The 12,085-nt window shown below is 45.4% G+C and overlaps 1 protein-coding gene across 1 annotated transcript in view; it reads right to left on the bottom strand.

The window, feature by feature from the left end:
- LOC311509665 (guanylate cyclase soluble subunit beta-2-like) overlaps positions 1-12,085 on the bottom strand; it is a 63,692-nt gene that overhangs the window by 19,523 nt on the left and 32,084 nt on the right. The window contains exons 8-11 of the mRNA XM_084575088.1: positions 5,717-5,840; positions 5,482-5,630; positions 4,955-5,101; positions 1,287-1,441 (exon numbers count right to left, since the gene is read on the bottom strand). Coding sequence (XP_084431214.1) covers positions 1,287-1,441; positions 4,955-5,101; positions 5,482-5,630; positions 5,717-5,840 — 575 coding nt within the window. The remainder of the gene's footprint in view (positions 1-1,286; positions 1,442-4,954; positions 5,102-5,481; positions 5,631-5,716; positions 5,841-12,085) is intronic.

A 12,085-nucleotide genomic window follows, 5' to 3' on the forward strand; every position in this document is an offset into this window, starting at 1 on the left:
GAACTTTGCAAGTATACAGGCAGTTTATTAAAAAAGGAATACAGTACCGTTCGCGTCCGGCTCGCATATCCAAGCGGGCGCCATCTTGGGGATCTGAACTGTCTGTTGCCGGAAGAAAGCACTGAGAGCACTGAACGAAGAGAGTTCAGTTTCCCCAAGATGGCGCCCGCTTGGATATGCGAGCCGGACGCGAATGGTACTGTGTTCCTTTTTTAATAAACTGCCTGTATACTTGCAAAGTTCTCAATGCTGGTTTACATGTAGAGACCCTAGCTATGCTACCATGTAAGTGTGGTGATATTGTGAGCCTTGTTAGTGGTATAGAAATAGCGATTTCTTTTTATGTGTCGGTGTGCCCCGAAGGCTAGCGTTATACGCTAAATAGCGGTTTGCAAGAAAACTGGTAAAATATGACTAACAAAACAAATGCATGAAAACAAATACCAGAGAACGGTCGAACTCGGTACACATGTGTTATTAACCCCAGGTTCATTTTGCGCCGGAGTTCCCCTTTAACAGGAATAAGCGGGTACAGAAGATGAATGAATGAATGAATGGTATGAGAACCCTCCTAATGCATTTATTTTATTATTTTTTATTTTTTATTCAATTTTTTACTTTAATTTTTCACTTTAACAACAGGAGGTGGTTTTTCGTTTTATTTTCAGTCTATTGGTGTCTGTTCAAAATAACTGAAAAAGCTTTTCACTTTTTCATTTTATTTTTCATTCACTTTTCTTTTTTTAGACATCCTGGCTGGGCCTAATTACCAAACACATAGACACTGATTCAAACGTTAATGTAAATGAAACCTCTGATATTATAATCCTTCGAGCTGACATGACCCAGGCAGAACAAACGCCCAATTGACAGTAGCAGACTAACAAGACAAGAACTCCTGACCGCAGACCAGCAGCCTGGTGTGCAAGCAAGGTGGAGTGTTTTGTTTTGTTTTTCTTAACGTTTTTACATTGCTTCCCCATTCCTTTGAGCCTAGAACTGGTCTAGTAGCTAGATAGCTAGCTAGTAGTGTTGGTTGACACAAGTGCTACACGTGAAAGCTGTGAAGGACTAACCCTCCATCCGACCATGTAATTTCATTGTACATTGTATAATGACAAAATAAAGCACTTTACTTTACTTTAAAGGACACCATGAATCTTTTGTGAAATGTGACTATTTCAGGGGGTACCTTCTATCTCAGGTTACTAATTTCCTAAAATATTTTTCATCATTTATATTTTTGCAGAAGGCAGAATCTGGCAGAAAAACAAAACACAACACACCTATATGTGGAGCTGCTGAGGTGAATGTGGTCAGGGAGTCCATGACTCTCCATCCTGGAGGCAGTGTTAACAGTGTCTCCAAACAGGCAGTAACGAGGCATCTTTTCTCCTACAACCCCAGCTAACACTGGTCCGGTATGGAGACCCACACGGATCTGAAACAAACATACAAACCTTGTAAGTAAATATAGTTCATGTTGGTGGAAATAAACACAACACTGGTCTGCACTACGTGGTGTATACTCAAGTGATGGGAAGTCTGGCACTTTTTAAAGAGTCGACTCTTTTGGCAGGGCTCCCATATAACGGGGCCAAACGGCCAAACTCTTATGGCTCCCAAACGGCTCCCAAATGGCTCTTCGTTTAGTTTCACTCAGAGCCTTCTATTTTATTCTAATTTAGTGGTTTTGTGTGGTTTGTGTGCCGGTAAGCAAGTTTTCATTACTTCGTTACTTTTATGCATTTGTTAAAATTATGTTTTGCCACTAATCCAAGTTAGCCTGGCTGACGCGACTGCACATCTCAATGAGATGCTGGTCTGGAAACTACGTGTTTATTTTCTCGTATTTGAGGCGTGGTTTTACAAATGCCTAGAGCCGTTTATTGGGCGCTACGAATGTCTATCAAATGCGCCTGGTAATTCCCATGCTGCCTTGCGCGCGATTCATAGCCAAAGCCTGTTGGTAGCAGAGCAAACACATCCTTCTTGGCAATGAAGTCTTTCAACGCCAAACGTTGCTCTTTTTTTAAAATAAACTTGCGTTCTAAGCTACTTAAAACACTGTCTAAGGCTGCATCGAACGGTAACGTTAGGTCCGCTGCCATGTTGGATTAACACACTACAAGCTTCGGTGTCGCGCATAGACGTCGTCATCGTCTTGCTGCCCCCCCCCGTTCTGTGATTGGTTCCCTATCTCAGGAGAAAATATGGGCGATGGTTTCCAGACTGCTTTTGCAGCGAGAATGAAATCGCGCGCAAAGCAGTATGGGAACACCCAGGCTAAATCCAAGTATTCTCTTCAGTCGATTCTCTGTAGCAAACCAGAAGAGACGACTCCTGTCAGTGAGAGCTGAAACTTTTATTTTTATTTTGATGGGCATCCGATGCAGCCGATCACATGCGAGGACGTACTATGATCATACCATTGTGTTAAAAAAACGAAAGACACTCCAAATACAGCAAGTGTAGTGGTACAGGCCAGGTACACACAGACCAAATGAGAAACAGAAGAGCTGCATTAAATGCAAGTGCGTCGGCAAAAAGTGAAGAAATGTGCGAAAACTGGACATCCAAGCTGACGCATCAGGTATTTCTGAATGCCAACCTGCACTTAAGACTTTAGAACTGACTCCTGTTGTGACCTGAACCTGGTGGTGAGCTATGGAAGCTCACCATGCATAACCAAGTTAACCACATGTTTGTCTTTGTCTTGGAAACAAAGGGAAGCACTGGAGACCTCAAGTCCCACAATCCTCCAGGTGTGAAAACTGACCCAGCAGTTCACTGGCTGGGACCTTTGCGCTGCCCTCTCACAGCCGTTCTCATCATTCTGGATCAAAGCAGCCCCCAAACCAGCATCACATGCATCAGTGTGGATGGCAAATGGTTTGTCAAAGTTGGGAAGCACCAGCACTGGTGCAGTGCACAGCTTCGATTTGAGGTCATGCAGGGCTACTTGGCAGTCATCAGTCCACTGGAACAGGGCCCCTTCTCTAGTCAGAGCAATGAGGGGTTCTGCGACCTTTGCTTAACCCCGGATGAAGCGTAATAACCAGACATGCCAAGAAACTGTTTGACCTGCTTGACAGTACGGGATCTTGGGAAGTTCTTAATGGCATCAAACTTCCACTCATCCGGGCTTAAGCCCTCCCGACTAACAATGTAGCCCAGGTACCGGAGAGAGGGCTTGCAGAAGATACATTTTGAAAACTTCAGCGACAACCCAGCATCTGCCAGGCGCTGGAAAACTGTCCTGAGATCTGTCAGGTGCTGCGAGAAACTGGGTGAAGCAACCACTATATCATCCAGGTAGACCACGCAACATTTGTATACTAGGCCAGCCAGAACTGAGTTCATCAGCCTCTGGAATGTGGCGGGGGCATTAGAGAGACCAAACCATCAATCTGTTCTGACACCGGAGGTGACTGTTTCAAACGCCTGAACTCCCCCACAAGATGTGTGACAAAAGTTGGAAGCGGTTCATCTGGCCTCTGAACACTGTTATGCAAAGTCATTTTTTGTTCAAGAGTGAGACATCAGCCTTAGAGGATCTTTGTTCAGATGCAGTGTCCAATGTGGATTGGCTGGAGCCCGGGATTGGCTGTTCAGGGGGCTTGGCCGATTTAAATGGTCTGCACCTGAGAGATTGTGATTGCTGACTAGAGAGAGAGCTGTTGGTTGTGTGACTTTTTTGCTTGTGCCTTGTGGCCTTAGTGAGGTTTTTTTTGAGTGCGTCCCTCACAGATGTTTTTTTCCTGTGAGTGTATTTTTCTTTTGTTTGTAAAGTATATTAGGAAGCAGTTGGGGTGAACTGCCATTTATTTTCGAATCCGTTTTCTCCTGTTTTTGTTAAAGTTAGGCAGTTAGGTTTAGAGAATGTCTTTTTGTTCGTTTTTATTTGCATTTAGGTTTTAGTTAGACTTTGAGAACCAGGTAGCTGGGCTTTTGTTTGTTGTTTTGGCCTTAGTTCACCCTGAAGACAAGCTTCCTTTTCTTTTTGTACATGTAATTCACTTGTTCACTTGTGTGCGTGGTGGGAATAAAAGGGTCACTCTTGTTACAATCGTTCCTCGTCCATTTGTGTTTATGTTGCTTCCTCAAACCCCTAGACCGAGACGTAACAACACTATCCAAAATGCCTCTCCAAATCATTTCCTGGCTGTCTGAAGGCAAGAAGGCCTTGCAGAACAGGTCAGAGAACTGTGACCAGGATTACAGGTGAGGTTGCATTGCGGCGAACCACTTCTTCGGTTCCTTAGCCAAAAACCTCGGCAACTCTAAGAAAAGCTGGGCGTCAGACAGGCTGCAGGCCTCCTTATATAGGGCCACCGCCTGGAGCCAATCATCTGACTGCAAGTTAGCACCACCCTTGAATCTATCCGGTAGCAGCCGAGACTGGTGAACAGAGGCATTCAAGCCTGCCCCAACAGCACTTTGCCGGTGGCTTGAAAACTGTGGTGCAGGGGTAGATGCCTGAAATGGGGCCTGAAGGTATGTAATATTTGAAGGTGGTGGGTTAGCCTGACCTTCTAAGTAGTCTAGAAAGCTCTGCTCTAGCTCTAACAGGGTGCCAGTCTATCGCAGAGCTAACACAGAGAGACAGACAACCACACTCACACCTACGGCCATTTTAGAATCAACAGTTTTAATTTAATCAATTTAATTAGCATGTCTCTGGACGGTGGGAGGAAGACAGAAGGAGAACATCCAAACGCCACACAGAAAGGACCCAGTCGAAGGATTCAAACCCAGAACCTTCTTGCTCTGAGTCTTCAGTGCTAACCACACCACCACTGTGCCACCCTCAGACTACTAAGTATAGTCTGGATAAAAGTTCAGTTCTAAGAAAGGTCTTTCTATTTGTAACAAAAGCTCCGCATCTTCTCTCTTGGTCATGATTTACATAGTCAGAATATTTACTAGAAGAGCTAAACATATGCAGTCTTACCTGTATGGGGTTTCCTGTTACAGGGTTGATGACTTCTCTGGCAGAAATTTTCATACCCAAAGCAAAATTTGCCACTCTGTGGGCATGGGTTTTTGTGGGGACTGGAACACCGCCAACTACCATATATGCATCACCAATAGTTTCAACCTTTAGTAAACCAAGCTTATGGTTAAAAAGACAATTCAGGTTTTATTTAATTAAATGAAAAAAAACATTGTTCAATTGAACAATGTGACACACAAATGTACAAATAGTGTTTCCTATGTTGTGAGAAATAGATTAAGTTCATATTTGATATTTTGAATCTGGTGCCTGGATAAAATACCTGGATTTACCAGGATTTATATTTGTTCAGGATTTATATATTTATTTACAAGTTAAGTTTTATACTGGATCCAGATTGTATAAAGTGGCAGGACATCCAGTTTAAATTAGTATGTGTAAATAGTGTTAGAGACCCTGTCATCACTTCCTAAAGATTGTGAGTATCAAGCTGAATACAATAGATACTAAATTTATATAGATACCTTGTAGATGTCATGTATGTTGGTGAGTCTGTCAAACTTGGAGTACATGGAATTCAACAGGTGAACGATACAGATGGGCTCACAGGCAGCACAGATGTTAGTGAAGGTTACCACATCGCTGAACAAAATCGTGCACACTTCAAACTCTCCTGAGAAGACAGACACTTTGAACAACAGAAAGAAATGTACACACAGGCAAACATTGACAGTTGGGTTGGTAGACAAATAGACTGACCTGCCTTGACGCTTTTCCCATCTTTAAGCTGATTAGCTATGTGACGTGGAAGCATAGCATACAGCAGAGTCTCTGTCTTCTCTTTTTCAGCCTCCAGATGTTGGGACAGGATTCTCAATTCCTCCTACACATTTAGGTGCATACACACAGCTTAGATACAGTCAGAATACAACCTGACGTATACATTTATTGGTGATATTTGTGATTGTTTCCCATGCAAATATGCATTGTGTGTTTTTTTGTCTCCTTCTTGTTATGGTCCTGGGTTTCCAGTGCTGGTGCTGTTTTTGTTCTCTTTTCCCGCTCTCTCTCTCCCTCATTAGGCTCACCTGGGCAGGCAGGAGCACCTGACTCAGCTGCGACCAGTTTTCAATCAGCACTCTTTAAAAGACTGGCCGTAGCTTCCCTCCAGTGCCAGATAATTCCACATATTATGTGGCTCCTAGAGTGAACCAGATTCCTGCCCTGGCAGCCGCTTTGTGTTTCCTTCTGTTTCTCCTGGAGTTTCCCGTGCCTTTTGTTTACATTTTTGCATTTTTGTTTTTCTGTTCCAGGAATTATGTCCCTGCTGAGTTTTGTGAATAAACTCAACTCCATTGACTTTAACACGCAGTATCGTCTCTTGCTGGGACGGACCTTCAGAGAATTATCTGGCCATAACGATGGACCCTGCAGGGACTGACCACGCGTTCGATGCCCTTTCGAAACAGGGACTACACTCGCTATCAGACCTCCTAAACTGCTCTCCGTGGGGATGACTCAGCTCTCGTCTGGAGACCATCATCACCCGGCCCACCGCTTCAGCAGCTTCAGCAGCTTCAGCAGCTTCAGCAGCTTCAGCAACTCCTCCTCCACCACCCGCTCCAGCAGAGGCTAACCCAGCTGTGGCACCCCTTCCCTGAGAATCATTCATTCCCACTCCCACCAGGTACGAAGGTCAGTTAGGTCAGTGGTTCCCAACCTTTTCACAGCCCCGTACCCCTTCAGACATTTGACCTCCAGCCATGTACCCCCTACTCTCACGCACTTGTAGCAGCTAGAAAAAGAAATGTCTGTGAACCTGACTGGTGGTAGCAGTTGAGGTCTCTGGAAGAGCAATCTATTCGTTTTAGCTATTTATTTAGTATAGCTATATCATCAGGAGATTTGCACCTGCCCACCAATCACAGACATTTCAGGGAATCTGTGTCTTTCTTATTTAGGGTGACCTAGCGCAGTGGTTCCCAACCTTTTCACAGCCCCGTACCCCTTCAGACATTTGACCTCCAGCCATGTACCCCCTACTCTCACGCACTTGTAGCAGCTAGAAAAAGAAATGTCTGTGAACCTGACTGGTGGTAGCAGTTGAGGTCTCTGGAAGAGCAATCTATTCGTTTTAGCTATTTATTTAGTATAGCTATATCATCAGGAGATTTGCACCTGCCCACCAATCACAGACATTTCAGGGAATCTGTGTCTTTCTTATTTAGGGTGACCTAGCGCAGTGGTTCCCAACCTTTTCACAGCCCCGTACCCCTTCAGACATTTGACCTCCAGCCATGTACCCCCTACTCTCACGCACTTGTAGCAGCTAGAAAAAGAAATGTCTGTGAACCTGACTGGTGGTAGCAGTTGAGGTCTCTGGAAGAGCAATCTATTCGTTTTAGCTATTTATTTAGTATAGCTATATCATCAGGAGATTTGCACCTGCCCACCAATCACAGACATTTCAGGGAATCTGTGTCTTTCTTATTTAGGGTGACCTAGCGCAGTGGTTCCCAACCTTTTCACAGCCCCGTACCCCTTCAGACATTTGACCTCCAGCCATGTACCCCCTACTCTCACGCACTTGTAGCAGCTAGAAAAAGAAATGTCTGTGAACCTGACTGGTGGTAGCAGTTGAGGTCTCTGGAAGAGCAATCTATTCGTTTTAGCTATTTATTTAGTATAGCTATATCATCAGGAGATTTGCACCTGCCCACCAATCACAGACATTTCAGGGAATCGGTGTCTTTCTTATTTAGGTGACCTAGCGCTAGCCACATTAGCAGCAAACTGATACATAGCTTCAAAGTCAGTTATCCTACAATCCAGCTATTAACATACTTGACTCACATGAAAAACAGTCTTTTGATTTCTCATTTAGTTGGGAGAATCAGAAAATGAGAAAATAGGGCTGCTTGATTATCGCAAAAATCATAATCACGATTATTAAAGATGATTATTCATTGATTTGAGAAGCATTTATTGAACTTTTAACTGGTATTTCTTTTAATAAGAACTGAAAAATACAAATAAATAAGAGAAAATTATATTAATAAAGTTAATTAAATAATATTTAAAAATAAAAAATAAACACTATCTCAGACTTTGGCAGGTCCAGAGTGGAGAATTGTTTTTCCAACAATTTATTTTTAATACAAGATTCGCAAGCAACAGTACCTCGACCAATGAGGTGAGAGGGATTTCCGCTGTCAGCTCATTGGTCACAGAGCAGGAGACGGCCTGGGAATAAGTTTACCGTGCATGTTCATAAAGCGCCTGGTTATTCCTTAAATCCATTGAAAGTGCGTCCCGTGACAGCTCAATAGGAGACACGTACTTTTGTTTGTAAATACGGGACGATTCCGTTTTTCAACGGACGGTTGGCAGCCTTAGTAGCGTGACATATCTTGCACAATATTTTCGTTTGTTCCGAGTCAGACTCCTCGAAACCGAAGTGTTTCCACGCCACAGAATTGACTTTACCTTTCTTCACCTCTCATCCTCAGTCACAAACCTCGGTGTCAGAATGGACCCTCACCTGACTTTTGAGGCTCACATTAAACACCTTTGCAAAACCTCCTTCTTTTACCTCAGGAATATTGCAAAACTCCGCCCCATACTCGCTCTCCGTGATGCCGAAAAACTTGTCCATGCCTTTGTCTCCTCCAGGCTGGACTACTGCAACGCACTCCTCATCGGGATCCCAGGCAAGAACATCAAGCAGTTGCAGTACATCCAGAACTGTGCCGCCAGGATCCTGATGGGGGTGCGGAAGTATCACCACATCACACCCATCCTCAAATCCCTTCACTGGCTTCCTGTCCAGTACAGGATTAAATTCAAAGTTTCCCTTCTGACCCACCAGTGCCTCCATGGCACTGCCCCCGGTTACCTCAAACAACTCATCATCCCCCTTTCCTCCTCACGCCATCTCCGCACTGGACAGGCCAACCTCCTCCAGCCTCCAAGGACAAGGTTTCGAACCATGGGCGACCGCGCCTTCTGTTCAGCTGCACCCAGCCTGTGGAATACTCTTCCTGTGCATCTAAGGGCACCACAGACTGTGGACTCTTTTAAAAAAAGGCCTTAAGACTCATCTTTTTATAAAAGCCTATGGCTAAAACTGCTATTTTTAATGTCTAGTTTTAAAGTCTTTATGTTGTTTTATGTGCATTGTAGCACTTTGAGGTCATTGCTTTGATGTAAAGTGCGTTATAAATAAAATTTATTATTATTATCATTATGTTATGAGCCTAATGTCCGGTCAGGCAGCTACATGGGCCATGGTTGTCTGCAGCCACCGCCCCGAATTACGCTATGATTACAAATTGTTTACCAGAGAAATGAGACTGGTATTGGACCACCCGGTCAGAGGCAGAGAAGCGGAGTGGCAGCTAGTGGGTCTCCTACAGGGTGACCAACCAGTGGCCCAGTTCGCCATCAGTGCGGGCGGGATGATGACGCCCCCCAGGCCAGCTAGTGGTAGGGGACAATTCCACCTCCCTGGAGGAACTTATCCGACTAGCCATTAGTTTAGATAATCGGTTTAGAGAAAGACACAGGGAAAGATCCAGCAACGGATTGCAACACCTCGACCCTGCCCCTCACCCCCGACTGGAGAAGGGGCTGCTATTCGCTGCCATCTACCACATGGAACCCGACTGCCTGTCACAACCCACAGCAATGGGACCGCCGGGAGAACCTATTGTTACGTGCCAGACGGGGGCAGTGTATTTTTCTTGTTTTTTTTCTCTCCCTCTCTCTCTCCCCCTCCCCTGTGTGTTCAGGTGATACTGGTGATACCGCAAGTGATTCCACCTGGGAAGTCTGTCAGAGCCTGCTGATTGGTTGGATTATCCAGTTGCCACCACAGGAGCTACTTCAAAAGGATCCAGCTACAGGCTCCTCGCCCTCTACTTCCCCTGCACCTGATTTGCTGCTGCATGCTAGTTGCGCTGATTGCTTGTAGCTTGTTTTGAGAACCACATGGTTCAATCTCTGCCCTTAGCTTGTTGCTCAGCTCGATTGTTATTTTGTTTTCCGTCACCTACCGTGGTATTGAGACGTGTGGACCCTTTCTGTTTGATTTATTTCAGTTGTGGTGGAAGGTGCGGACCAGAGGTAAGATTGGGGTACCCTTTACACCCCACCACGTAGGATTCCTTTGTTATACACACTAGGATTATTGGTTGGTGCCACCCATGTAGTTCTGACAACGTTCTTTTAGTAGAAAAGATAGTTAGGCCCTTTTTGTTTGTTGTTTTCTATATGGCAGAGTGTTAGCCAGGCCTAGTTTTGTTTTATTGCCTTCATTTATTTGGCACAACCACGTGGTCCAAATCTCCCCCACTGTTTTTGTTTGGAGGAGATTTTTGTTTAGTCATCTTTTTGTATTTCAATAAATATTGTTAAATTCTTTTTACACCAGACTTGAGCATTTGGTTGTATTGTGTTTGTCCCTGATTTTCCCCTAGACACACATAGGGACGTAACACTATGCAGCTGGGGCGCAACCGCTTGACTCTGAGCGAGGCAGCAACTGTTCAGACAAGGTCAACAGGGACACATCATGATCCAGTGCCCAGAACTTAAGCGCTCCAGAAACTCCTCACCATGCCAGAGACTCCCGCTCGTCCGGTCCACGGCTATCTCGGCCAGAATTGGCTCCCGCACTTTTCTGAAAGGTATGTTGCTCCAGTCGATGAAAGTTTCATTGACTCGGGTCTGGTTCAGCAACATGATCTACCCCTGTGGGAATTAGACGCACCCAAGGAGGTTTTAGCCCTAGACGGCCAACGACTGACATTAAACACACACAAAACTGAACCACTGAAACTGCTGTTCCGGTAACCACGGACACCATCCTGCCCTCCTCCTGTGTTGTCAGAGCCATTCGGTGGCAGGTGGAACAGAAAGGGAGGCCCTTCGACAACATCCTGCCACGGAGGGTTGCCCACCCGGACACTTGTTCGTTCCTCCTCCAGCGAGAACCTCGGTACTCCAGGGTGGTCACTCTTCTAAGATCGCCTACCACTCATCGGTCAATCTTCCAGGTCCGACAACGTTTCTGGTGACCCTCCATGTCCGCAGATATCAGAGAGTTCGTCACTGCCTGTTCTGTCTGTGCCCGTAACAAAGCCTCACATTGGCCCCTGACTGCTCTTCTGCAACCTCTGCCTATTCCTCACAGGTCTTCCTCTGTCTGAAGGTAATACGACCATATTCACCATCGTGGATCGGTTGTCTAAGGCTGCGCATCTGGTTCCCCTTCCTAAACTCCCGTCTGTCTTAGAAATCACCAACCTGTTAATCCTACTTGTGTTCTTGCTTTCATAAAGACATTGTGTCTGACTGGCGTCTGCAGTTCTCCCCCCCCCGAGTTTGGAAGTTAGTTCTTGGGCACCACTTGCAGTCTTAACTCTGGTTATCATCCCTAGTTCAATGGCCAGGCAGAACGAGCGAATCAGGACATGGAGGCTTCACTGTGCTGCGTTGCATCACGTCTACCGGCTTCTTGGTCCACTAACCTGCCATGGGTTAAATATGCCCACAACTCACTGGTCAGCTTCGCCACAGGTTTGTCTCCTTTCATAGTTACCCATGGGTTCCAGGCCTCGCTGTTCCTGAGCCAGGAGGCTGAAATGGTGGTGCCATCAGTCCAGGCTCAGTTCCACCGAGCCCGACGAGTTTGGCGGGAGGCCCGGGCAGCTCTTGAATGTCCCACTGCGAGAAATCGTTGCAAAGCCGACAGACACCGTGTTCCTGCCTCAGAGTACCAAGTGGGGGACAGCAAGTCTGGTTATCAGGTTGTGATCTTCCCCTCCAGGTGGACTCAATTCAATTCAAGTAAATTCAGTTCAATTTTATTTATATAGATTAAATAACAATTCAAATCGTCTCAAGACGCTTTACAAAACCCGGTCTGAAACCCCCAGAGTAAGCCTGAAGGGGACGGTGGCAAGGAAAAACTCTCTTTTAACAGGAAGAAACCTTGAGCAGAACCCAGGTCATATGGAGGGACCCATCTGCCTAACTCCAGTCGGGTAAAGACAGAAAAGAGACAGAAGAGAACAGCAGGAGAAACGAGCTAAACATATAGCAGTTAACATGCTATACAGTAATAGC

The sequence above is a fragment of the Chelon labrosus genome (assembly GCF_963514085.1).
Source record: "Chelon labrosus genome assembly, contig: SCAFFOLD_84, whole genome shotgun sequence".
In the NCBI taxonomy this organism is placed as follows: Eukaryota; Metazoa; Chordata; class Actinopteri; order Mugiliformes; family Mugilidae; genus Chelon; species Chelon labrosus.